Here is a 27,714-nt window from a genome sequence, read left to right on the forward strand (position 1 = left end):
GTGTTGTGGTGCCTTTTCAACTCTCGAACATAACCTTTGCAGTCAATGCTGCGTTAGCACATTTTAATCGGAAAAAAGCGTACGGGTTGAACTTTGCTACTCAAAGTGTTTCAATATCTTTTTTCCCCACCCACAGATTCACAGATTTAATCTTTTACATTAGTTAAATCTTATACATTATTATTTTTTTTATTATTTATGCAATGATAAATACCCTCTTCATTAACATAACACGAAAAGAGCCAAATGTATTATTACAAACTCACTGACACCAGGTTTCAAAAAGTAGCCACCAGGGGGAGCTAGAGTATTATTATTGCCGACTGGAGAGACAGCGAACCGGAAGTTGTCATGCACATGACGTCCGCACAAAGAGGCAAAAAAAAAAACAACACGACGAATGCTGTACTTATTGTAACGTATTTACTCATGTTAAAATCTAATATTGAGAATTTTATTTAACAAAATTTGACTTTATGAAAATATAATTATATTTGTATGGAAGTCCTTGCATATTTAGACAGCACGTTGCGTCCAAATGGAGTGTAGAGGAAACTATCTCGGTACCTGGAAGGTGGCGCAGAGTGGGACCTCTTAACAGCTTTCCTCTCGCAGATGTGTTGCAATACGTACCGTATTATTAATAGTCTCTGCACGGTTATCATTCATTCATGCATTGACTTGAAGGCGGCACGCTAGGAGAGGGAGATGATGTTGCAAAAGAGATAACAGTTGAGATAACGATGTGTGGACTGCTAGTGTATGTTAGCATGCTCCAGGTTAGCTGTAGCTAGCAGCTCACCGGGTGAACATCGGGCATTTCACCCCTGAGGTCACTTGGAGTGAAGTGCTACTTCCCCTTTAAGGTATGTCACTCGGATGTATCATTTCATGTTTTACTATCTTGCTCTTTACATTGACTTTATTGCGTGTGTCATTACACGAAACGTCCACTTTATATCGCGTTTGGTTCACTAATTGGCAAAATACTGGCGTGCTGCGACCCAAAAAGTAGTTGTGATTTGTGTGCATGTAATGTAATAAATCCCTTTGTATGTATGAAGTATGTGTACTAAGTTGAAACACTGGATGGTGCAACACTGGATTTAAAATGAGAACACAAGAGGCTTTCATTGGCTATTAAGATACTTTCGAGTAATGCCATAATACATACCAATATGTGGTAAACAACGTGTTGGATAAATTGCCTTAAAAGGCAGCAGCTGTATCATTACACCACAATTGACTGACAGGTGAGTGGGTGAAGCCATTTTATTTATTGTCTTATTCTGCTGCATGCTGCTTATCATTGTAGCAGATTACTTGTGATGTTCGCCCATAATGCGCCCCCTTGCACTGTTTATATTTATTAGTGCCTAAAGTATTTGAGCATGTGGTAGCACAGTGAGTGGTTAACATGTGTGGAAGTGGTCTTCCCGACCTGGGCTCGAATCTTTTCTTGGCATCTCTGTGTGGAGTTTGCGTGCGTGGGTTTTGTCCGGGGACTCCAAATCGTCCATAGGTATGAATGAACCAATTAAACAACACTGACTTGACATAATAAATATGTGTTTGACAGGTGTCTGACAGAAAGAGAGAACTCTTCTGACCATTTTGGACACAATGGCACCTCACCCGGTGGTCCAAGCCATCATTGACCTCTCTGCCGGAGCTATAGGTAACCATGCGGCCAAAGTCATGAAAACATATTACAGTATCCAACAACCAGCAAAAACATTATACACCACTTCCACAATCTAATGAGATCCTATATGAGCTGATGTGGCTGGTTGATGAGTGTTGTTCGGGTGTTTTAGGGGCTGACTGCCAAATTTGTTTAAAGAACGTGGTCACTTTCAGGTTAAATCTGAGCAAATATTGATTATGTCTTAAATGGCTGTAGACATCTGTCTGCTTCAGTTTTCTGGCTCATTTGCCCACTCGTGTACACTGAATATGCTCCTCAGTTGGTTGCCCTTCCCTGGTTATGCACTTTAGCGACAGAGACACACACCCCGGATTCACCACAATCTTGCACAGTTCTCCTGAATGGAGTCTGTTCTAGCTTTAAAAGGCAGCAGCTATCCACCAGGGGCCGAGTGGTCAGGACATCCTTTGTGAATTTGGTCCAAATAGAGAGGGGCATCCTTGTCAACTATACTTTAATACATTTTCCATTCAAATTGTTTTAGTTACATGGATTTATATTAGTTAAGCCTGTCTGTTTGGACTTTTTCTTCCAAGGGGGGGCTGCGTGTGTCTTCAGTGGTCAACCTCTAGACACCGCCAAGGTCAAGATGCAGACCTTTCCCACCCTCTATCGAGGCTTCATCCACTGCATCACATCTACCTACAAACAAGTCGGTATAAGGGGCCTCTACCAGGGAACCTCGCCAGCTCTGATGGCCAACATCGCCGAGAACTCCGTGCTCTTCATGAGCTACGGCTTCTGCCAGCAGGTCATCCGCTTCACCGCCGGGCTGCACAGTGACGCCGTGCTCAGGTAGGAGGATGTGAGAACTGTGAGAACACGTGGGGCGATCTCTCAGCCGGTTCCTTCTTTGCTTTGTAGTGATGTGCAGAAGGCGTGTGCCGGCTCAGTGGCATCCATCTTCTCTTCGCTGGTTCTCTGCCCCACGGAGCTGGTCAAATGCCGACTACAAGCCATGTATGAGATGGAGGTCTCGGGCAAGATTGCAAGGAGTCAAAAGTATGTGGTCTTCCAGTCGCCATTTAAAGCCACCAGTATTTTTTTTTTGCATTTACCCGAGTTTGGCCTAAATTAAAGGCCACTCCAAAATCTGCGTTTTTGGCAACTAGTCGCAACTAGTCGGTCATCTGGCGGTCCCGCGACACATTGCGGTTGTAACATCATGCCCTTGCTCTATTCAGTTTTCAAAAATGAATGAATTAATAACTGATTGCTGTTTCGTGGTTGACTTATTTTTAGTCCAAAAATATTCAAGTCTTATGTAGTATTCTGGTCACCAGATGTCAGTAATGTTACATTGATGAGACACTGCAGTACCTTTTAGATTAGATTACCTTAACACTGCACAAAGTCAGCCATGGCATGTCTGACCGTTCCCCTTCCATTCTGTGTGGAAGTGGTAATTTTTTTCTTTTACTTTGTACTTCTTCCCCATTGTTTTTGAAACAAATTGGAGGCTAAATAGTGTCATTGTGTCCTTGCAGTGATCTCTTAGGTTGTGCATTAAAGTGGCATCATGGGGACTACACTCTTATAATAGTGAAGAACATACAGTAAAGTCTCATTATATCGATATCGGTTAAAACGAATTACTACTTATTACGATACTATTTTCATTTCCCGGCAAATTTCTAGTCTTTTATGATATAATTAGCTCTGTTAGTACGATACCCGGTTATTATGATAATCCGGTTACTACGATGCCCTTTTCATCTCCCGCCAGCCAATTTGGTCTGCTTATATCGATACAAAAGCAGCTTAAATCAATCTTTGCTTAAGGATTTCAATACCAAAAAAGAACACGGCGAACGGCTGCTTCCAGTCAACTTTATTTTTCACACTTCCACCACCAGAGTGCAGCACACACAGCGGAAAACACCCGTCCCTTGCGCCTACCCCTCCGGGTGGCAACACCTTCCCTATCGATAGTTCCGGGGTGAATTATGTCCCGGTAACCGGTAATCACTACAGCGTAAGTTTATATTTATTTACTGTAGTACAAAATTTATTGTAGTACAAAAGCATGCTAGATACGCAATCCATGAACTCAAGGAGAAAATTACATGCCATATCAAAGATCCGCCCACTTTTAACGCAGTTCGGCGCAGGATCGGATATATGGATAGTCCGGTTATATCGGTATTTTTTCCGACTCCCGAGAATATCGATATAACGAGACTTTACTGTATTTACAAAGTCAAACCGTTTTTCTATGCTCTTAACTACAAACATATTCAGTTTTATATTGAATCCAATTCACTACCACAGTTGGGTCTGGAACTAATTAATCGCGATTAACCAGGGATGACTGTACACCGATCCACAGCATCCCAACCATTGGTGTCATTTGCTTGCTTTGCTGCGTTCCTCTTCTTTGTTGACTTCACCGGCGGCTTCCACTCTGTTGCATTGGCATGATGTCACACTATTGAGCTGGAAAGCCAAGCTCCATTAGGATTTACTGGTCCAAACTGGTAGTCCACATGCCGGAAACAAGGCTGATCGGTATCTCTGTGTCCTCTCTCTGAAGCTCAGTGTGGTCGGTGGTAAAGTCCATCATGAAGAACGAGGGGCCGCAGGGCTTCTTTCAGGGTTTGACCACAACCATTGCACGAGAGGTCCCTGGTTACTTCTGCTTCTTTGGTGCCTACGAGCTCTGCCGTAGCGGTTTTGCAGACTACATGAAGTGTGACAAAGACGACATAGGTGAGTATTACGGGAAGTAATCATGAAAGCCCAACGCTGATGTTTTCGGTGTCTTTGTTGTGTAGGTGTGGCTCCGGTTGTTTTCAGCGGTGGTTTTGGAGGGGCGTGCCTTTGGCTGGTGGTCTACCCGATGGACTGTGTCAAGTCCCGCATCCAGGTCATGTCCATGACCGGCAAACAGGCTGGATTTTTCAAAACCTTTATGACCATCGCACGCACCGAAGGTACGGTAGCTGCCCCATGTTCACGGATGTATTTGTGGTCTACTGCGTCTCAGTTCTTTTGTTTCCTGTTTTTAGGTTTGAGAGCGCTCTACTCCGGCCTCACCCCCACCATGGTCCGCACCTTTCCTGCTAACGGAGCGCTCTTCCTGGGCTACGAGGCCAGCCGCAAGGTCATGATGAAGCAGTTTGAGTGAATGATGCATATTTTTAAACAAGCTGTGAAGGAGCAGCAGGCGATCTGCATTTCTTTTGAACTTACATAGTGTTTACATATTTTAAATCTATTTGATGTGGAATTGTCAACACTCCAATCTCGCCTACCTCAGAGACAAAAAGCACAGATATTATATACTGTAGACATAAAGTACATCAAGTACTCCTTTTTAATGCACATGTTTTACACTAAAGGTGTTCACTGCTCTGATGCGGCACTAAAAACCTTTTAGTCGACAGTTCATTTCAGATCGAGTGTCATAACATTTCCGAGTTATTATTACTCTAGATTTCAATAACAGTGATACTGTGTTCTTATATGCCAAATATCTTAACTCAGCTGAAGCACTCCATTGCAACTTACTATCGCAATTGTTTGTCTTCTGTCTGCTGTTTTCATCCCAGCCACTCCTGTTGTGAAGTCCCCGCTGTTGCCTTTTATTGTGTCTGTGTGGTAGTGTGCAGGGTTGTTCCGCTGTTTTGAAGTACAGCACACCTTTTTAAGATAAATCTGTTTATTAACATAACACTAAAAGTAGTTGTGTACAGTATATAACATAACAACCTTGATATTGTAGTTTGGAAATTCATATTAAACTTTTCTCTGTAAAGATTGTTGTCATGTGGGGTTTTGTGTAAAACTACTATGTCATTCATGGAAGTATGAATTTATGTGAATTAGTGATACTAGAAATTTACATTTTTGCGTTAGTGAGACATCTGGTGAAATTTACATAAAATGTGTCAAGTTGCAGCTCCTTTTATGCAACTGCAGCAGCTTGCCAACAGAGGGCGCAAGAGACATTAGGCAATGCATAGGGTAGTAAAAGCAAGGTGTCCTCTGTCAGCGTGGAGTTTACTAGATGACTGTTTTGCGGCTGCAGGTTCCACACAGGCAGCCAAAGAGACCATTGATCATCTGGATGGCACAGAGAACCAGCTGCAGACAGCTGCAGGCCAACAGGGTACCAAACAGTCCAGCGTTGAACTGAACAATGTTCTTGGGCTCTGTGCATTTCCCCCACCATTTGTCCTCGGTCAGGTAATTCAGATCACTGGGCGCAGAGGAGAGTTATATTAGTGGAAAATGTATCATATTGACATTTATGACAATACAGCAGGTCTCAGCAAATGTGTATAGTACAAATTGTATTGTTTTTCTGTTTTTTGACCAGAAAGGTGCATTAGAAGCAGGTTGAAAAAATGACAAAAAATGACATACTAACCCCTTACGTTTTTTGTCAAAAATGACCGCCCTCAAAGTCTGGCTTTTTATGCCATTTTTGGATGCTTCTGGGGCCCCTGTTGAGTGTGTGTGTGGTTTCCCCCGTTTTTTGACCAGAAAGGTGCATTCGAAGCAAGTTGAAAAAATGACAAAAAACGACATACTAACCCCTTACGTTTTTTGTCAAAAATCAGCACCCTCAAACTCTGGCATTTTATGCCATTTTTGGATGCTTCTGGGGCCCCTGTTGAGTGTGTGTGAGGTTTCCCCTGTTTTTTGACCAGAAAGGTGCATTAGAAGCAAGTTGAAAAAATGACAAAAAACGACATACTAACCCCTTACGTTTTTTGTCAAAAATCAGCACCCTCAAACTCTGGCATTTTATGCCATTTTTGAATGCTTCTGGGGCCCCTGTTGAGTGTGTGTGTGGTTTCCCCGTTGTTTTTTTTGTTTGTTTTTTTTTACCAGAAAACTGCATTAGAAGCAAGTTGAAAAAATGACAAAAAACGACATACTAACCCCTTACGTTTTTTGTCAAAAATCAGCACCCTCAAACTCTGGCATTTTATGCCATTTTTGGATGCTTCTGGGGCCCCTGTTGAGTGTGTGTGAGGTTTCCCCTGTTTTTTGACCAGAAAGGTGCATTAGAAGCAAGTTGAAAAAATGACAAAAAACGACATACTAACCCCTTACGTTTTTTGTCAAAAATGACCGCGCTCAAAGTCTGGCTTTTTATGCCATTTTTGGATGCTTCTGGGGCCCCTGTTCAGTGTGTGTGAGGTTTCCCCTGTTTTTTGACCAGAAAGGTGCATTAGAAGCAAGTTGAAAAAATGACAAAAAACGACATACTAACCCCTTACGTTTTTTGTCAAAAATCAGCACCCTCAAACTCTGGCATTTTATGCCATTTTTGGATGCTTCTGGGGCCCCTGTTGAGTGTGTGTGTGGTTTCCCCTGTTTTTTGACCAGAAAGGTGCATTAGAAGCAAGTTGAAAAAATGACAAAAAACGACATACTAACCCCTTACGTTTTTTGTCAAAAATCAGCACCCTCAAACTCTGGCATTTTATGCCATTTTTGGATGCTTCTGGGGCCCCTGTTGAGTGTGTGTGTGAGGTTTCCCCTGTTTTTTGACCAGAAAGGTGCATTAGAAGCAAGTTGAAAAAATGACAAAAAACGACATACTAACCCCTTACGTTTTTTGTCAAAAATCAGCACCCTCAAACTTTGGCATTTTATGCCATTTTTTGGATGCTTCTGGGGCCCCTGTTGAGTGTGTGTGTGGTTTCCCCTGTTTTTTGCCCAGAAAGGTGCATTAGAAGCAAGTTGAAAAAATGACAAAAAACGACATACTAACCCCTTACGTTTTTTGTCAAAAATCAGCACCCTCAAACTCTGGCATTTTATGCCATTTTTGGATGCTTCTGGGGCCCCTGTTGAGTGTGTGTGTGAGGTTTCCCCTGTTTTTTGACCAGAAAGGTGCATTAGAAGCAAGTTGAAAAAATGACAAAAAACGACATACTAACCCCTTACGTTTTTTGTCAAAAATCAGCACCCTCAAACTTTGGCATTTTATGCCATTTTTTGGATGCTTCTGGGGCCCCTGTTGAGTGTGTGTGTGGTTTCCCCTGTTTTTTGACCAGAAAGGTGCATTAGAAGCAAGTTGAAAAAATGACAAAAAACGACATACTAACCCCTTACGTTTTTTGTCAAAAATCAGCACCCTCAAACTCTGGCATTTTATGCCATTTTTGGATGCTTCTGGGGCCCCTGTTGAGTGTGTGTGAGGTTTCCCCTGTTTTTTGACCAGAAAGGTGCATTAGAAGCAAGTTGAAAAAATGACAAAAAAACGACATACTAACCCCTTACGTTTTTTGTCAAAAATCAGCACCCTCAAACTCTGGCATTTTATGCCATTTTTGGATGCTTCTGGGGCCCCTGTTGAGTGTGTGTGAGGGTTCCACTGTGTTTTTGACCAGAAAAGTGCATTAACAGCAAGTAAAAAAAATGACATACTAACCCCTTACGTTTTTTGTCAAAAATGACCACCCTCAAAGTCTGGCTTTTTATGCCATTTTTGGATGCTTCTGGGGCCCCTGTTGAGTGTGTGTGAGGTTTCCCCTGTTTTTTGACCAGAAAGGTGCATTAGAAGCAAGTTGAAAAAATGACAAAAAACGACATACTAACCCCTTACGTTTTTTGTCAAAAATGACCGCCCTCAAAGTCTGGCTTTTTATGCCATTTTTGGATGCTTCTGGGGCCCCTGTTGAGTGTGTGTGTGTGGTTTCCCCTGTTTTTTGACCAGAAAGGTGCATTAGAAGCAAGTTGAAAAAATGACAAAAAACGACATACTAACCCCTTACGTTTTTGGTCAAAAATCAGCACCCTCAAACTCTGGCATTTTATGCCATTTTTGGGTGCTTCTGGGGCCCCTGTTGAGTGTGTGCGAGGTCTCCAGTGTTTTTTTGACCAGAAAAGTACATTATAAGCAGGTTGAAAAAATATGACAAAAAACGACATACTAACCCCTTACGTTTTTTGTCAAAAATCAGCACCCTCAAACTCTGGCATTTTATGCCATTTTTGGATGCTTCTGGGGCCCCTGTTGAGTGGGTGTGAGGTTTCCCCTGTTTTTTGACCAGAAAGGTGCATTAGAAGCAAGTTGAAGAAATGACAAAAAACGACATACTAACCCCTTACGTTTTTTGTCAAAAATCAGCACCCTCAAACTCTGGCATTTTATGCCATTTTTGGGTGCTTCTGGGGCCCCTGTTGAGTGTGTGTGTGGTTTCCCCTGTTTTTTGACCAGAAAAGTGCATTAGAAGCAAGTTGAAAAAAAATGACAAAAAACGACATACTAACCCCTTACGTTTTTTGTCAAAAATCAGCACCCTCAAACTCTGGCATTTTATGCCATTTTTGGATGCTTCTGGGGCCCCTGTTGAGTGTGTGTGTGGTTTCCCCTGTTTTTTGACCAGAAAAGTGCATTAGAAGCAAGTTGAAAAAAATGACAAAAAACGACATACTAACCCCTTACGTTTTTTGTCAAAAATCAGCACCCTCAAACTCTGGCATTTTATGCCATTTTTGGATGCTTCTGGGGCCCCTGTTGAGTGTGTGCGAGGTCTCCAGTGTTTTTTTGACCAGAAAAGTACATTAGAAGCAAGTTGAAAAAATGACAAAAAACGACATACTAACCCCTTACGTTTTTTGTCAAAAATCAGCACCCTCAAACTCTGGCATTTTATGCCATTTTTGGATGCTTCTGGGGCCCCTGTTGAGTGGGTGTGAGGTTTCCCCTGTTTTTTGACCAGAAAGGTGCATTAGAAGCAAGTTGAAAAAATGACAAAAAACGACATACTAACCCCTTACGTTTTTTGTCAAAAATGACCGCCCTCAAAGTCTGGCTTTTTATGCCATTTTTGGATGCTTCTGGGGCCCCTGTTGAGTGTGTGTGAGGTTTCCCCTGTTTTTTGACCAGAAAGGTGCATTAGAAGCAAGTTGAAAAAATGACAAAAAACGACATACTAACCCCTTACGTTTTTGGTCAAAAATCAGCACCCTCAAACTCTGGCATTTTATGCCATTTTTGGGTGCTTCTGGGGCCCCTGTTGAGTGTGTGCGAGGTCTCCAGTGTTTTTTTGACCAGAAAAGTACATTATAAGCAGGTTGAAAAAATATGACAAAAAACGACATACTAACCCCTTACGTTTTTTGTCAAAAATCAGCACCCTCAAACTCTGGCATTTTATGCCATTTTTGGATGCTTCTGGGGCCCCTGTTGAGTGGGTGTGAGGTTTCCCCTGTTTTTTGACCAGAAAGGTGCATTAGAAGCAAGTTGAAGAAATGACAAAAAACGACATACTAACCCCTTACGTTTTTTGTCAAAAATCAGCACCCTCAAACTCTGGCATTTTATGCCATTTTTGGGTGCTTCTGGGGCCCCTGTTGAGTGTGTGTGTGGTTTCCCCTGTTTTTTGACCAGAAAAGTGCATTAGAAGCAAGTTGAAAAAAAATGACAAAAAACGACATACTAACCCCTTACGTTTTTTGTCAAAAATCAGCACCCTCAAACTCTGGCATTTTATGCCATTTTTGGATGCTTCTGGGGCCCCTGTTGAGTGTGTGTGTGGTTTCCCCTGTTTTTTGACCAGAAAAGTGCATTAGAAGCAAGTTGAAAAAAATGACAAAAAACGACATACTAACCCCTTACGTTTTTTGTCAAAAATCAGCACCCTCAAACTCTGGCATTTTATGCCATTTTTGGATGCTTCTGGGGCCCCTGTTGAGTGTGTGCGAGGTCTCCAGTGTTTTTTTGACCAGAAAAGTACATTAGAAGCAAGTTGAAAAAATGACAAAAAACGACATACTAACCCCTTACGTTTTTTGTCAAAAATCAGCACCCTCAAACTCTGGCATTTTATGCCATTTTTGGATGCTTCTGGGGCCCCTGTTGAGTGGGTGTGAGGTTTCCCCTGTTTTTTGACCAGAAAGGTGCATTAGAAGCAAGTTGAAAAAATGACAAAAAACGACATACTAACCCCTTACGTTTTTTGTCAAAAATGACCGCCCTCAAAGTCTGGCTTTTTATGCCATTTTTGGATGCTTCTGGGGCCCCTGTTGAGTGTGTGTGAGGTTTCCCCTGTTTTTTGACCAGAAAGGTGCATTAGAAGCAAGTTGAAAAAATGACAAAAAACGACATACTAACCCCTTACGTTTTTGGTCAAAAATCAGCACCCTCAAACTCTGGCATTTTATGCCATTTTTGGGTGCTTCTGGGGCCCCTGTTGAGTGTGTGCGAGGTCTCCAGTGTTTTTTTGACCAGAAAAGTACATTATAAGCAGGTTGAAAAAATATGACAAAAAAACGACATACTAACCCCTTACGTTTTTTGTCAAAAATCAGCACCCTCAAACTCTGGCATTTTATGCCATTTTTGGATGCTTCTGGGGCCCCTGTTGAGTGGGTGTGAGGTTTCCCCTGTTTTTTGACCAGAAAGGTGCATTAGAAGCAAGTTGAAGAAATGACAAAAAACGACATACTAACCCCTTACGTTTTTTGTCAAAAATCAGCACCCTCAAACTCTGGCATTTTATGCCATTTTTGGGTGCTTCTGGGGCCCCTGTTGAGTGTGTGTGTGGTTTCCCCTGTTTTTTGACCAGAAAAGTGCATTAGAAGCAAGTTGAAAAAAAATGACAAAAAACGACATACTAACCCCTTACGTTTTTTGTCAAAAATCAGCACCCTCAAACTCTGGCATTTTATGCCATTTTTGGATGCTTCTGGGGCCCCTGTTGAGTGTGTGTGTGGTTTCCCCTGTTTTTTGACCAGAAAAGTGCATTAGAAGCAAGTTGAAAAAAATGACAAAAAACGACATACTAACCCCTTACGTTTTTTGTCAAAAATCAGCACCCTCAAACTCTGGCATTTTATGCCATTTTTGGATGCTTCTGGGGCCCCTGTTGAGTGTGTGCGAGGTCTCCAGTGTTTTTTTGACCAGAAAAGTACATTAGAAGCAAGTTGAAAAAATGACAAAAAACGACATACTAACCCCTTACGTTTTTTGTCAAAAATCAGCACCCTCAAACTCTGGCATTTTATGCCATTTTTGGATGCTTCTGGGGCCCCTGTTGAGTGGGTGTGAGGTTTCCCCTGTTTTTTGACCAGAAAGGTGCATTAGAAGCAAGTTGAAAAAATGACAAAAAACGACATACTAACCCCTTACGTTTTTTGTCAAAAATGACCGCCCTCAAAGTCTGGCTTTTTATGCCATTTTTGGATGCTTCTGGGGCCCCTGTTGAGTGTGTGTGAGGTTTCCCCTGTTTTTTGACCAGAAAGGTGCATTAGAAGCAAGTTGAAAAAATGACAAAAAACGACATACTAACCCCTTACGTTTTTGGTCAAAAATCAGCACCCTCAAACTCTGGCATTTTATGCCATTTTTGGGTGCTTCTGGGGCCCCTGTTGAGTGTGTGCGAGGTCTCCAGTGTTTTTTTGACCAGAAAAGTACATTATAAGCAGGTTGAAAAAATATGACAAAAAACGACATACTAACCCCTTACGTTTTTTGTCAAAAATCAGCACCCTCAAACTCTGGCATTTTATGCCATTTTTGGATGCTTCTGGGGCCCCTGTTGAGTGGGTGTGAGGTTTCCCCTGTTTTTTGACCAGAAAGGTGCATTAGAAGCAAGTTGAAGAAATGACAAAAAACGACATACTAACCCCTTACGTTTTTTGTCAAAAATCAGCACCCTCAAACTCTGGCATTTTATGCCATTTTTGGGTGCTTCTGGGGCCCCTGTTGAGTGTGTGTGTGGTTTCCCCTGTTTTTTGACCAGAAAAGTGCATTAGAAGCAAGTTGAAAAAAAATGACAAAAAACGACATACTAACCCCTTACGTTTTTTGTCAAAAATCAGCACCCTCAAACTCTGGCATTTTATGCCATTTTTGGATGCTTCTGGGGCCCCTGTTGAGTGTGTGTGTGGTTTCCCCTGTTTTTTGACCAGAAAAGTGCATTAGAAGCAAGTTGAAAAAAATGACAAAAAACGACATACTAACCCCTTACGTTTTTTGTCAAAAATCAGCACCCTCAAACTCTGGCATTTTATGCCATTTTTGGATGCTTCTGGGGCCCCTGTTGAGTGTGTGCGAGGTCTCCAGTGTTTTTTTGACCAGAAAAGTACATTAGAAGCAAGTTGAAAAAATGACAAAAAACGACATACTAACCCCTTACGTTTTTTGTCAAAAATCAGCACCCTCAAACTCTGGCATTTTATGCCATTTTTGGATGCTTCTGGGGCCCCTGTTGAGTGGGTGTGAGGTTTCCCCTGTTTTTTGACCAGAAAGGTGCATTAGAAGCAAGTTGAAAAAATGACAAAAAACGACATACTAACCCCTTACGTTTTTTGTCAAAAATGACCGCCCTCAAAGTCTGGCTTTTTATGCCATTTTTGGATGCTTCTGGGGCCCCTGTTGAGTGTGTGTGAGGTTTCCCCTGTTTTTTGACCAGAAAGGTGCATTAGAAGCAAGTTGAAAAAATGACAAAAAACGACATACTAACCCCTTACGTTTTTGGTCAAAAATCAGCACCCTCAAACTCTGGCATTTTATGCCATTTTTGGGTGCTTCTGGGGCCCCTGTTGAGTGTGTGCGAGGTCTCCAGTGTTTTTTTGACCAGAAAAGTACATTAGAAGCAGGTTGAAAAAATATGACAAAAAACGACATACTAACCCCTTACGTTTTTTGTCAAAAATCAGCACCCTCAAACTCTGGCATTTTATGCCATTTTTGGATGCTTCTGGGGCCCCTGTTGAGTGTGTGTGTGGTTTCCCCTGTTTTTTGACCAGAAAGGTGCATTAGAAGCAAGTTGAAAAAAATGACAAAAAACGACATACTAACCCCTTACGTTTTTTGTCAAAAATGACCGCCCTCAAAGTCTGGCATTTTATGCCATTTTTGGATGCTTCTGGGGCCCCTGTTGAGTGTGTGTGAGGTTTCCCCTGTTTTTTGACCAGAAAGGTGCATTAGAAGCAAGTTGAAAAAATGACAAAAAACGACATACTAACCCCTTACGTTTTTTGTCAAAATCAGCACCCTCAAACTCTGGCATTTTATGCCATTTTTGGGTGCTTCTGGGGCCCCTGTTGAGTGTGTGTGTGGTTTCCCCTGTTTTTTGACCAGAAAAGTGCATTAGAAGCAAGTTGAAAAAAATGACAAAAAACGACATACTAACCCCTTACGTTTTTTGTCAAAAATCAGCACCCTCAAACTCTGGCATTTTATGCCATTTTTGGATGCTTCTGGGGCCCCTGTTGAGTGTGTGTGAGGTTTCCAATGCTTTTTTGACCAGAAAAGTGCATTAGAAGCAGGTTGAAAAAAACAGAAAAAAACGACATACTAACCCCTTACGTTTTTTGTCAAAAATGACCGCCCTCAAAGTCTGGCTTTTTATGCCATTTTTGGATGCTTCTGGGGCCCCTGTTGAGTGTGTGTGAGGTTTCCCCTGTTTTTTGACCAGAAAGGTGCATTAGAAGCAAGTTGAAAAAATGACAAAAAACGACATACTAACCCCTTACGTTTTTTGTCAAAATCAGCACCCTCAAACTCTGGCATTTTATGCCATTTTTGGATGCTTCTGGGGCCCCTGTTGAGTGTGTGTGTGGTTCCCCCTGTTTTTTGACCAGAAAAGTGCATTAGAAGCAAGTTGAAAAAAATGACAAAAAACGACATACTAACCCCTTACGTTTTTTGTCAAAATCAGCACCCTCAAACTCTGGCATTTTATGCCATTTTTGGGTGCTTCTGGGGCCCCTGTTGAGTGTGTGCGAGGTCTCCAGTGTTTTTTTGACCAGAAAAGTACATTAGAAGCAGGTTGAAAAAATATGACAAAAAACGACATACTAACCCCTTACGTTTTTTGTCAAAAATCAGCACCCTCAAACTCTGGCATTTTATGCCATTTTTGGATGCTTCTGGGGCCCCTGTTGAGTGTGTGTGTGGTTTCCCCTGTTTTTTGACCAGAAAAGTGCATTAGAAGCAAGTTGAAAAAATGACAAAAAACGACATACTAACCCCTTACGTTTTTTGTCAAAATCAGCACCCTCAAACTCTGGCATTTTATGCCATTTTTGGGTGCTTCTGTTGAGTGTGTGCGAGGTCTCCAGTGTTTTTTTGACCAGAAAAGTACATTAGAAGCAGGTTGAAAAAATATGACAAAAAACGACATACTAACCCCTTACGTTTTTTGTCAAAAATCAGCACCCTCAAACTCTGGCATTTTATGCCATTTTTGGATGCTTCTGGGGCCCCTGCTGAGTGTGTGTGTGGTTTCCCCTGTTTTTTGACCAGAAAAGTGCATTAGAAGCAAGTTGAAAAAAATGACAAAAAACGACATACTAACCCCTTACGTTTTTTGTCAAAAATCAGCACCCTCAAACTCTGGCATTTTATGCCATTTTTGGATGCTTCTGGGGCCCCTGTTGAGTGGGTGTGAGGTTTCCCCTGTTTTTTGACCAGAAAGGTGCATTAGAAGCAAGTTGAAAAAATGACAAAAAACGACATACTAACCCCTTACGTTTTTTGTCAAAAATGACCGCCCTCAAAGTCTGGCTTTTTATGCCATTTTTGGATGCTTCTGGGGCCCCTGTTGAGTGTGTGTGAGGTTTCCCCTGTTTTTTGACCAGAAAGGTGCATTAGAAGCAAGTTGAAAAAATGACAAAAAACGACATACTAACCCCTTACGTTTTTTGTCAAAATCAGCACCCTCAAACTCTGGCATTTTATGCCATTTTTGGGTGCTTCTGGGGCCCCTGTTGATTGTGTGTGTGGTTTCCCCTGTTTTTTGACCAGAAAAGTGCATTAGAAGCAAGTTGAAAAAAATGACAAAAAACGACATACTAACCCCTTACGTTTTTTGTCAAAAATCAGCACCCTCAAACTCTGGCATTTTATGCCATTTTTGGATGCTTCTGGGGCCCCTGTTGAGTGTGTGTGAGGTTTCCAATGCTTTTTTGACCAGAAAAGTGCATTAGAAGCAGGTTGAAAAAAACAGAAAAAAACGACATACTAACCCCTTACGTTTTTTGTCAAAAATGACCGCCCTCAAAGTCTGGCTTTTTATGCCATTTTTGGATGCTTCTGGGGCCCCTGTTGAGTGTGTGTGAGGTTTCCCCTGTTTTTTGACCAGAAAGGTGCATTAGAAGCAAGTTGAAAAAATGACAAAAAACGACATATTAACCCCTTACGTTTTTTTGTCAAAATCAGCACCCTCAAACTCTGGCATTTTATGCCATTTTTGGGTGCTTCTGGGGCCCCTGTTGAGTGTGTGCGAGGTCTCCAGTGTTTTTTTGACCAGAAAAGTACATTAGAAGCAGGTTGAAAAAATATGACAAAAAACGACATACTAACCCCTTACGTTTTTTGTCAAAAATCAGCACCCTCAAACTCTGGCATTTTATGCCATTTTTGGATGCTTCTGGGGCCCCTGTTGAGTGTGTGTGTGGTTTCCCCTGTTTTTTGACCAGAAAAGTGCATTAGAAGCAAGTTGAAAAAAATGACAAAAAACGACATACTAACCCCTTACGTTTTTTGTCAAAAATCAGCACCCTCAAACTCTGGCATTTTATGCCATTTTTGGATGCTTCTGGGGCCCCTGTTGAGTGTGTGTGAGGTTTCCAATGCTTTTTTGACCAGAAAAGTGCATTAGAAGCAGGTTGAAAAGAACAGAAAAAAACGACATACTAACCCCTTACGTTTTTTGTCAAAAATGACCGCCCTCAAAGTCTGGCTTTTTATGCCATTTTTGGATGCTTCTGGGGCCCCTGTTGAGTGTGTGTGAGCTTTCCCCTGTTTTTTGACCAGAAAGGTGCATTAGAAGCAAGTTGAAAAAATGACAAAAAACGACATACTAACCCCTTACGTTTTTTGTCAAAAATCAGCACCCTCAAACTCTCGCATTTTATGCCATTTTTGGGTGCTTCTGGGGCCCCTGTTGAGTGTGTGCGAGGTCTCCAGTGTTTTTTTGACCAGAAAGGTGCATTAGAAGCACGTTGAAAAAATATGACAAAAAACGACATACTAACCCCTTACGTTTTTTGTCAAAAATGACCGCCCTCAAAGTCTGGCTTTTTATGCCATTTTTGGATGCTTCTGGGGCCCCTGTTGAGTGTGTGTGAGGTTTCCCCTGTTTTTTGACCAGAAAGGTGCATTAGAAGCAAGTTGAAAAAATGACAAAAAACGACATACTAACCCCTTACGTTTTTTGTCAAAATCAGCACCCTCAAACTCTGGCATTTTATGCCATTTTTGGATGCTTCTGGGGCCCCTGTTGAGTGTGTGTGAGGTTTCCCCTGTTTTTTAACCAGAAAACTGCATTAGAAGCAAGTTGAAAAAATGACAAAAAACGACATACTAACCCCTTACGTTTTTTGTCAAAAATCAGCACCCTCAAACTCTGGCATTTTATGCCATTTGTGGATGCTTCTGGGACCCCTGTTGAGTGTGTGTGAGGTTTCCCCTGTTTTTTGACCAGAAAGGTGCATTAGAAGCAAGTTGAAAAAATGACAAAAAACGACATACTAACCCCTTACGTTTTTTGTCAAAAATCAGCACCCTCAAACTCTGGCATTTTATGCCATTTTTGGATGCTTCTGGGGCCCCTGTTGAGTGTGTGTGTGGTTTCCCCTGTTTTTTGACCAGAAAAGTGCATTAGAAGCAAGTTGAAAAAAACAGAAAAAAACGACATACTAACCCCTTACGTTTTTTGTCAAAAATCAGCACCCTCAAACTCTGGCATTTTATGCCATTTTTGGATGCTTCTGGGGCCCCTGTTGAGTGTGTGTGAGGTTTCCAATGTTTTTTTGACCAGAAAAGTGCATTAGAAGCAGGTTGAAAAAAACAGAAAAAAAAAAACGCATACTAACCCCTTGTGTTTTTTGCCAAAAATCACCGCCCTCAAACTCTTGGCATTTTATGCCATTTTTGGATGCTTCTGGGGGCCCTGTTGAGTGTGTGTGAGGTTTCCACTGTGTTTTTGACCAGAAAAGTGCATTAACAGCAAGTAAAAAAAATGAAAAAAATGACATACTAACCCCTTATGATTTTTTTTAAAAATCACCGCCCTCAAACACTGCCATTTTATGCCATTTTTGGATGTTTTCGGGGCCCCTGTTGAGTGTGTGTGAGGTTTCCACTGTGGTATATATTATTGCTGAAAATATATCTGATTGCTACAACCCTAGAACAAATTGAATTACCTGTCTTTGAAAGGCGTAGTCCATATCAGGAGGACTTTACAAAGGGGACCGTTCTTCAATCCAAGCACAGCTACACTCAAACTGTACAAGGCCCCGGCCACGCCCACTGCAGCAAATGCAATTGATAAGAACATCTGAGGAGGGTAAAAGATAAGCCAAGTTCAGGAACATGTCACACGATGGGCCACAGACTGAACAATTCATGTCATTGAACATGTCAACATGACTTCCCGAAGGGCATCCACTGTCTGGAACTGACGGCCATTTTTATAAACTTCCCTTGCCATCCATCCCCAAATGTGCTCTATAGTATTTAAATCAGGGGGACATGCGGGATGGTCCAAAACAAAAGAGTGATGTTATCTTTAGAATGTGGCGCAAACCAATAAAAAAACAGCCGCGGGCCGAAGATAACCCGGGGCTGCACTTTGGACACCCCTGATTTACAGCATTCCTCACATTTTCCCTTGAAATTCATCTGCGTCACACTACATGCATTTGTCCCACTGCAGCTAAATCAGATGTTATGTCAACAACAACACTGCATACAAACACACAAAAAATAGACTATATGAGCTCATTGTAGAGGTAACTAGTAAGAGATGTAACATACTGTAAAATTGTCATGACTCACCCCACAGCGATTCCCACAGCATCCTTGTTTTCCTGTCAGGTGGATGTAAAGTGCAGGCAGCAACACCTGTCGCAGATTGATATTAAATCATAATTCATATTGTTTTTATTTGACTATGACTCAAACATACTGTTCTGTAAATTCTATAAATTCCTATTTTTTACGAGAAAAAGCTGTACGGAAAGGAGGTTGCAGGATTACCAGAGGGATAATTTGTCACATGTTTAAAAATATTAATTTTAGATCTTGTTATATTTTTCTTTACTTATACTTTTAATAAAATACTTGTAGTAAGAACCAAGGCTTAATAGAAAAAAGTGTTTAATTGTAATAAATATATACAATTTTCTGAAAATAAATAATATTTTTTCTAGATTTCTAGAAAATCTTAAATGTATCAAAATAATATAAATACAGTGTATTCATTCATTCATTCATTCATTTTCTACCGCTTATCCTCACAAGAGTTGCGGGCATGCTGGAGCCTATCCCAGCTGTCTTCGGGCGAGAGGCGGGGTACACCCTGGACTGGTCACCAGCCAATCACAGCATACAGTGTATCATAATATATATTAATGTATACAAATATCCATAATGGCCTGACAAGTTAAAAATAAAATAAATAACACTTAGACAAAAACAATAAAAACAAATAATACACTTATCATACATATAGTCCCTAAATTTAGATTGACTGTCACTAAGGTATTCATTTAACAATGTCAATATATTTAGGAAAAAAATCTGTATACTAATACATAACATAACATAACAAAAAAATAATAAGGTAGAATCATGCTGAGCCATATCAATATACTCAGACTAGAAAGAACCAAATACTATACAGTAATACATACAATATATAAGGATTATATAGCTCTTTTATATCCCTAAATAAGCTAAGCAACATACTTTTATTACCTTAATATTTGACTAATAAGGTAGCCAAATGCAGTGCATATCTGCATATAATGTGGTATGAATAACTATGTATGTACATTCTTCTTAAGGCCTACACATATATACCAATATGGTTTGAAAAGGTATGCACAACAGCATGTTGTCACACCCTTCAGAGATATACGTTAAGACAACTCACCATGACACCCCCGCCGATGAGTCCTCCCATGTATTTCACCTCTTCAGTAATATGTCCATCTTTAACATACTTCATGTCTCCACCAGGAAAGAACAATACAATGTTACAGATGATGGATATGAGCGCTAATGGGTACAAAGTCACAGCAATGCAACGGGAACATGTTCCAGTGCACATGTTGTCTGTATTGATCAGTCCTGGTTTAAAAAAAATTAAAAATAACCCCAACTCCGACAGAGAGAGAGAATTCTCGGTCAGGACGTTTATGTGGCTCCTTCCTCTACCTTGCTTGGAAAGCGAGTGACCCTTAAGAGGGAAATGTGTAGCACTTGTACCTGCACTCTGTGAGTGATGTTTGGGTGTGGGAGGTGGAATGACAAGCAGATAACATGGACAAACATAAAGTCTGGCATTGGCAGCAGAAGCAAATGTGACTCACTCATTACAAACAATCCTGGCTTTGTTGAGTGCACATGAAAAAGTAATCATTCACCTCACAAGAGTCATGTGGCCGGCAAGGTGATATTAAGTTAGGCTAAATTCAGCCTCAAGCTGCCACTATTTGGCTAAATCAGTGTCTTGTTTGTTGGTATAACAATGTGTCATTGACATTGACTGAATGCAAAACATTTGTGGGCGGCCATTGTGGATGATAAAGCATGGACGCAGAATGTTTCTACATGTTAGGTATTACTGTGAATGAAAAAGAGGACTTTCCTAGCGACCACGTTGCTAACTCATAACAATGTTTGTGTATTTGCGCATTTGTCGCGAATGCGCCCCCAACACAAAGTGAGTCTTCCATGTGTAGGGAAGAATGGCCCTAAATAGACAAAAATTCAATGACTTGTGTACAATTTGTTGGACCTATAAATATTGTTAGAATGTTGTATTCTCCTGTTAAACAATGCCAAAGTTTCAGATAATAAGGTTTGCATATTTGAAAGTGAGCCCCAAAAGAAGTTTCAGATGGCTCAAAACACTCTGTTTCAGAGGGTGTTGCTAAACAGTTCTTTTGTGATGTCACAGAGCGATACGCTCTCTGCCCTTCCCCAAGCTCTGCTTCTCTGTTTACGTTGTTAGCAATGGCTAGTAAGGGAAAGCCTGATTTGTTTACAATTCCTAAAGATGCCACCATAACAATTTATCAGTGTCCTAACTTTATTTTGTGTAAGTCATGGAACAAACACCTTGTCTGTGTAGCATTATAGAGTGTACATACAGAAAGCGGGGTTGCTAATAGCCACAATTACTAAAAACATTCGTAGCCCTGCAAAAAACGTGTATTGGCGGTAAAATGCTAAAGCTACTTACCATTGAGAAATGTCTTCAAGTTACCTGTTTTCTTGAGAAACTTCGGACTGTCCAGTCTCTACTTCCGGATCAGATTTGGGATCCAACCTATCCTGAGTTGAGGATGCACAATAACACAAACATTTTGTAACAAAGTCAAAGCAAGTAACAGTAAATACTTTCCACATGCACACAAGAAGACTGAAGATCAGGTGATACCTTACGACCCACTGTTACGTAATGTTGGAGTCTCAGAACTCCGTCCACGGCGTCTTATCTACTGTCTGTCTTCATGTTGTGCAACAACGTCCATTATTCCTAGCAGATTAACCAACCAAGATCATTTTATGGCATTCAAAAAAATGTTTTAATAAATGCATACATACTGCTGTCTGACAACAAGAGGCCCAATATGCATCATTCAGTTACAGATTTAAGTGGCTGCTATAGTCTAGTTTAATGGCATAGAATGGTTATATAGCTGTGACAATGGGAAAGCTGTGGTATGTTTGGTCCATTGTAAGGAGTAATTACATTACATACTTGTAGGATGGTGTGGAACTTTAAGTAAACGAGAAAAGGCATATTGTTATTATGTCATACCATGAAGACCGTGTTTTTAGTATGTATGCTTGAACTCAAAATAACTCAACTCACAAAAACAATTCAAAACATTTCAACAGCTCAATACACATATTTTTAATTGTAATTTTCAACGGGGGATGAATCATTTTGAGTGCATGGTAAGTAAATGTAGTTAATATTTAATACACAGTAATGAAAAACTACATGATGTTGTTTTAGTGAGCCATTTCCTTATTATGTCTGCCTGACTCCAATTTCCTGCCATTCAAAGAGTAGTGGGTGTGGATAAAATCTGACACTTCTGTTATCGGTCAGTTATGATGTGAAGCCCTATGAATTGTGCCTGGTAATAAATAGTTACAAACATGTAGGACATTTCATATGTGAGATGTAGACTACATTATTGGCGGGATACTGTCGTAACCCGGCCATAACCCACGCCTACAACGCTCTAACATGCGGGTTCTGCCTCACTTCCTGTCCGTCACCCTTTTCCTTCCCACCCCCGGAATATATCTCTCCAATGCGACACATGCGCAAATACAACACATAACACACGATACCCCTAATGGTCATTACAATATATATGAATGAAAATAGCTGAAAAGATACTTATTTTGTGTCCTTAACACATTAGTAATTTACTCACGTATTCACTTATTCGTCTGTAATGACAAAAAAAATGTTAATTACCAAAAAACAAAGACACTAGAAATGAAAACTACTGTCTACTCAGCATCCATTTCCGTAGTATACCCTATGCCGATTTCACACCGCCATGATGGTGAGCAGAATGCAGAAACGTTGCATTGTAAACATCTCACTGGCACACTGCTTAACCATTAATTGCTCTTATAGACGGTCCAAAAGACTAGATTTATACCATATTTATATTATTCCTGAAACGTGTTGTGGTCATAATGTCACAGCCAAGATGGCGGCGTTTCAGAATCACTACATTATTTCACTCGTGTGTATTAATGAACGACAAAAAAAAAATTATGAAGTGAATACTTTCATTTTTTATTAACTTTTTTGGTGTTTACACTTGGTGACAACACACCTTTACATTTTCGTCACCGGAAATGGTTCACACGGTATTAAAGTATAATTTGCCCATTTCATTGACAGATGTAAAAAGAAACGCCCCACCGGTCCCCTATGTTCATTTTGAGGGATACTTTGGACCACTCCCCCCCCTACAGTTGTGGAAGACTCGTCAACATGTCCTCGTCACCCCTCAAAGATTTCCTGGTCGCCCATTTAATGCCTGAGAAATGTTACTTGGAGTTTTTCATCAACTTAAAATTTCACGGTGAGGCTTCTATTATCGAGTTATGTTTGCTTCAAAAGTTACACACGTGTGGAGGAGGGCGTGAATGGTGCGTTCAAGTATAGTCTATACCTTGTAATTGCGAGATGCAATTTCATTTTGTTTGTGTTCGTCTCTTTGCAGTGCCGTGCTTGATGTTTGTCTTTAACAAACTCATCGGATTGTGGATCTTTTTGGACATCTTTTTTGGTAAGACTGGATCTTAACTCCAGTTAGCTTCATGCCTTGTGGCGCTACAATACGATTAGATCAGTCATTGACTGAGTCTATTGACAGCACCGCGAGTTACTGATAAACGGATTTTACAATTATAATTTGGTATTAGTGGTATGCATTAAATACATTGTAAGAAAAGTATGGCTGCAGATGATAACAATGTGTCCTCTCAGGCAAATCCGTGCATTCCCATATGCTAGTGCAGGGGTGCTCACTCTTTTTCAGCATGCGAGCTACTTTTAAAATGACCGAGTCACAATGATCTACCCACCATCTATTTATTTTCAAATGTATTGAGGATTATTTGCACGTACAATGTATGTTGATGTGCCTTACATAACCAAATGAGCCAATATTGCAAAACACACATAATTAACTATTAACATTTTTTGTAATTACCTGAGTTTACTTTGATGACTTGCACTGAATTGAATCAGCCAGGGATGCATAATCCGGACAGTAGCTGCTGATAGCCAGGTTAGCCAGGCAAACGCACTTCGAAAAAGACATTGTGAAAAAAAAGTCCACCTCCCATTCCGTATGGAAGTGATATGTTTTTGCCTTTTTACTTGGTCCAGCTCCTTCACTCATTTTAGTGACCATAAACTTTAGCGAGAGCTTTAAATCTGACGCTATTCGCCGACTAGCTTAGCACTTTGCATCGTTGTTTACGCATGAGCGGTGACCTAAAGGTCAAAATTCAGTTGTCATCTGATTGGTTGTTCTGTATGTCAATCAAGTAACGGGGATGGATGATAGGCTGACATCGTAAGTTCTGCTGCACTTAGAGACGTTGATTTGATTGGTCACCCGAAGGGCAACATTCAGTTGTCATCTGAATGGCTGCCCTGTATATCAATCAAGTGACGGCATTGATGCTAGGATGATATTTTTTTAATGTCACGCCGCGATCGACCGGTAGATCGCGATCGACTTAATGAGCACCCCTGTGCTAGTGATTAAAAAGTGAAGTTGCACTGCATAGTAGAGAAGTTAGAATATTACACTTTGTCTTATCAAACCCTAACAAAAGACAAAATGTTCATAAGTGATTCTTCAGCACTAATTATGTAATAATCCGTTCAAACAACCAGTCATGTTGTTCAATACAAACAAAAGAGTTGCATGTTAGTTTAGTGTCTGTTCGTATTTCCCCTCCAGCACAACTCCTGCAGATGTTAAAGATTCTTTGGAGACGGAATGCAGATGGCTTGAGTATGGCCTGTGTCCTGCTGCAACTCTACGCCTCGTCTGGACCTGTCCTGTTTGCTGTGGCACACAACTTCCCTCTATTGTATGTACGTTTGCACTAATAATTCATAATAATTGTGATACAGTGCGGTTCAGCACTAGTATGGGCTGCAACCACAATATTAAACATAGTTAAATGAATAGAAAACAGTGTATTATATTCATGAAAGTGAATTAAACTTCTGAGAGAGTTAACACTGCATGAAACTAACACTGCTGCTCTTTCAAACGTCTCCCGAGATGTTTGCTTTTGCTGGTAATAGCCCCAAGCTCGGCATCTTCTGTGGAAATATGTAAATACAAGTTACACCCTGTCACAAGTCTGCTCATGTTTAAAGACTGACTTTGTGTTTGGCATGCACAGGACTGATTCATGTTGTGATATACTACCTTTGCATGATGTCTGCAGTGCCTGGGGTGAGAGGCTTTTCTTAAGCATTCAGACAGCAGTGATTGTCTTCCTCATCCTGCATTATCGTGGAGACACCGTCAGAGGTTAGCATAAATACAAGAACATTGTATGTGTATACACTGGAAGATAAGGCCGGCATTTAACACCAAAGACGGCCCCAAACATAACAAATCAGTTATTGTTTATTCATTGTTCATTTTCATCATCTTTTATCAATTTGATTTTTAGTTTTTGATTTTTTTTCTATGAGACAGAACAGTAAAAAAGGTCCCCAAATAATAATAATAATAATGCTAAGTCTATTCATTCATTCATTTTCTACCGCTTTTTCCTCACAAGCCTATCCCAGCTGTCTTCGAGCGTGAGGCGGGGTACACCCTGGACTGGTCGCCAGCCAATCACAGAGCACATATAGACAAACAACCATTCACACTCACATTCATACCTATGGACAATTTGGAGTCGCTAATTAACCTAGCATGTTTTTGGAATGTGGGAGGAAACCGGAGTACCCGGAGAAAACCCACACATGCACAGGGAGAACATGCAAACCGAGGGTGGAATTGAACCCTGGTCTCCTAGCTGTGACCACTAGACCGCCGTGCTAAGTCTATTCAGTGTCAAATTAAGAGATGTCCATAAGTTAGCAAACAAAGCAGGGGCGCCACCTTGTGGCAGTACTCACTCATTCCTATTTGTAAAAAATTGGGGACCTAAGCAGAATTATCTTTGGAGGCCCCAGAGTGACTGTATCACAAACAGGGGCGCCGCATATTATTTAGTTATATGCATGTGTTGGAGTAATACAAATACATAGGAAATAAACTGTTTGACAGGGATTCTTTTCGTGTCGGCTTATGCTGGTTTAATGGCCCTACTGGGATCGTACGCCCCTGCGCAAGTCATCTCAGCGGTGCACTCGTCAAGTCTTGCTGCACTAACTACGAGCAAGGTAATGACAGTGAGGCCACATTTAGAGTGAATGTAATATGTATGATAAAGGATGACTTATTGGATTTGATATTTTCAGGTTTTCCAGGCAAGAACTAACTACCATAATGGCCACACAGGTCAGCTGTCGTCTCTGTCTGTGTTCCTGTCATGTGCAGCATCACTGGGACTCATCTTTGTCTCCCTGCAGGTACGCAATTAGACAGCACACGTCATACACATTCATCAGCTATGGTTACCACTGACAATGTGAATTTAACTTTGTTCTTGCAGGATACGGGAAAATCTCTTGCGACTGCTACTTATATCTTGTCAGACTGCTTCAGCTGCATCTTGCTGGTTCAGGTCCTTTGCTATGGAAGCAGAACAGCTAAAAAGAAGACAGCGTGAATATGGAGGGAAGAGAAAGCTGGAAATAAGAGCCTACAGAACATTTCAGGATTTGGTTGGTTACTTCATCTTATATTAAGAAAATATGATTATTTCTATTATGAATTGTCCAGTGACGTGATATTTACAGTGACCATAATTTACCTCATTTAAATCACATCTCAAGTATGTGTACTTTTTATGTTTCATAATATTTATCCTGTACCCATTTTTAAAAACACTTTTCAGTCAAGGTTCCCTTATCTAAAATGTATGATAATGATGATGTTGAGGAAGCAGAGGTCCACAAGTTGTCCATTTAGATCAATGATTCTCAAATAGTGTCATTTAAATGCAGACCTACCAACATTCATTCATTCATTTTCTACCGCTTATCCTCACGAGGGTCGCAGGGTTGCTGGAGCCTATCCCAGCTGTCTTCGGCCGAGAGGCAGGGTACACTCTGGACTGGTCGCCAGCCAATCACAGGTCACATATAGACAACCATTCACACTCACATTTGGAGTCACCAATTAATTAACCTAGCATGTTTTTGGAATGTGCGAGGAAACCGGAGTACCCGGAGAAAACCCACGTATGCACGGGGAGAACATGCAAACTCCACACAGAGATGGCCGAGGGTGGAATCGAACTCAGATCTCCTAGCTGTGAGGCCTGCACGCTAACCACTCGTCCGGGATGCAGCACACCTAACAAACAAAATGTAGAAATTTACAAGTACTTTACATGTACAAGTACTCAACATGCAATTTGGCTCTTGAATACGCTTGTATGCTCTCCATTTTGTTGCATTTTCCTGGTTTCAGTTTCCGTTCAGTTGTTCAGTCTGTACAGTACACTGATGCCATGTGTGTTCACACAAAGAAGGAAGGGGAGGAAAGGGTTAACACACACAAGCAAGTTAGGAAGGTGAAAACAGGAAGGAAACAAAAACTGAGGCACTTTTTGTGTTTCTTTGCACATTTAAAATTGCATTTTGTAGGGAAATATATATTATAGGACGTTGTGCGTTTAAGGTGCTCCTCCACAAATGCAAATTGTACAACATAATCAATAGGAGGAAATCGATGAGTAAAATTTTGTTGAATACAACGGCCATTACAGTTACCACAATTGGGTTCATTATTCATTTTGAATGCATTCAAACTTATTTTCACTTCTGCAATGTCAGCAACCGACGTGGAAAATCACCCAAGAGTCAGATTGTGGGATGATGCCTCACAGTCCTATGATAGATCTTATGATCCGTTACTCGGAAAAATAATCATCAGTGTATTTTGTCATAACACAATTTATTTGTGTTTCTTGTACATAAAACAATAATTTACTTCATCAGGCGGAGTAGTCTGCATGTAACATGGTTATGAAAACGTAAGCAAATGTAATGTTAGTCAAGTAACAATGACTTAAAGGGGACCTATTATGCTTTTTTCCACTTTTCTGACCTATAAATGTCGTTACAACGTTGTATTCTTGTGTTAAAAGATGCCAAAGCATCTACCTGGAATACCTGGAGTTCTACTACGGTCAACGTGATGGGCTGCGGACTGCCTGCACACAGTAAACACGGACCTGCATATTCGGAATTCTTCAGGAGTGCTTTGGAGTGTGACCAATCAAAGTGGAGTGGGCGTACCTGCAGTAAATTTGGGTTTGGATCAGAAGCAGGAAGTCCATGGAAACGCATCAGAAAGAGGCGCAGAATCTGGAAAGCATT

At 40.9% G+C, this 27,714-nt stretch overlaps 3 protein-coding genes across 6 annotated transcripts; 2 read left to right on the forward strand and 1 right to left on the reverse strand.

Moving 5' to 3' along the window:
* Positions 1 to 399: 399 nt before the first annotated feature.
* Positions 400 to 5,453, forward strand: slc25a15b (solute carrier family 25 member 15b). 2 transcript variants are annotated; one of them, XM_058087012.2, is made up of 7 exons: positions 400 to 866; positions 1,580 to 1,678; positions 2,245 to 2,503; positions 2,573 to 2,710; positions 4,242 to 4,417; positions 4,483 to 4,641; positions 4,717 to 5,453. In XM_058087012.2, exons 2-7 carry the CDS (start codon positions 1,624 to 1,626, stop codon positions 4,833 to 4,835), a joined length of 906 nt encoding a protein of 301 aa, XP_057942995.1. In that variant the 5' UTR covers positions 400 to 866; positions 1,580 to 1,623; the 3' UTR covers positions 4,836 to 5,453. The 2 variants fall into 2 exon arrangements, with proteins under 2 accessions (XP_057942995.1, XP_078643821.1); XM_078787695.1 differs by lacking the exon at positions 400 to 866 and adding an exon at positions 1,118 to 1,253.
* On the reverse strand, positions 5,039 to 23,674 carry tm4sf21a (transmembrane 4 L six family member 21a). Of its 3 annotated transcripts, none has more exons than XM_078787700.1 (7): positions 23,393 to 23,674; positions 21,079 to 21,177; positions 20,905 to 20,972; positions 19,567 to 19,643; positions 18,468 to 18,533; positions 17,834 to 17,967; positions 5,039 to 5,909 (listed from the first exon to the last, which is right to left on the reverse strand). In XM_078787700.1, the coding sequence occupies exons 4-7, from the start codon at positions 19,639 to 19,641 to the stop codon at positions 5,714 to 5,716; spliced, it is 471 nt and encodes a 156-aa protein (XP_078643826.1). In that variant the 5' UTR covers positions 19,642 to 19,643; positions 20,905 to 20,972; positions 21,079 to 21,177; positions 23,393 to 23,674; the 3' UTR covers positions 5,039 to 5,713. The 3 variants fall into 3 exon arrangements, with proteins under 3 accessions (XP_078643826.1, XP_078643825.1, XP_057942998.1); XM_078787699.1 differs by having other exon boundaries at positions 20,881 to 20,972; positions 23,393 to 23,673; XM_058087015.2 differs by lacking the exons at positions 20,905 to 20,972; positions 21,079 to 21,177; positions 23,393 to 23,674 and having other exon boundaries at positions 5,040 to 5,909; positions 19,567 to 20,841.
* Positions 22,655 to 27,395, forward strand: LOC131138504 (mannose-P-dolichol utilization defect 1 protein-like). The gene is made up of 7 exons (XM_078787698.1): positions 22,655 to 22,759; positions 22,901 to 22,966; positions 24,155 to 24,287; positions 24,654 to 24,739; positions 25,493 to 25,608; positions 25,687 to 25,797; positions 25,881 to 27,395. Exons 1-7 carry the CDS (start codon positions 22,669 to 22,671, stop codon positions 25,995 to 25,997), a joined length of 720 nt encoding a protein of 239 aa, XP_078643824.1. The 5' UTR covers positions 22,655 to 22,668; the 3' UTR covers positions 25,998 to 27,395.
* The last annotated feature ends 319 nt before the right edge of the window (positions 27,396 to 27,714 follow it).

The sequence above is a fragment of the Doryrhamphus excisus genome, linkage group LG21 (assembly GCF_037039965.1).
Source record: "Doryrhamphus excisus strain RoL-2023G ecotype Guam linkage group LG21, RoL_Dexc_Guam_v1.1, whole genome shotgun sequence".
Taxonomy (NCBI): Eukaryota; Metazoa; Chordata; class Actinopteri; order Syngnathiformes; family Syngnathidae; genus Doryrhamphus; species Doryrhamphus excisus.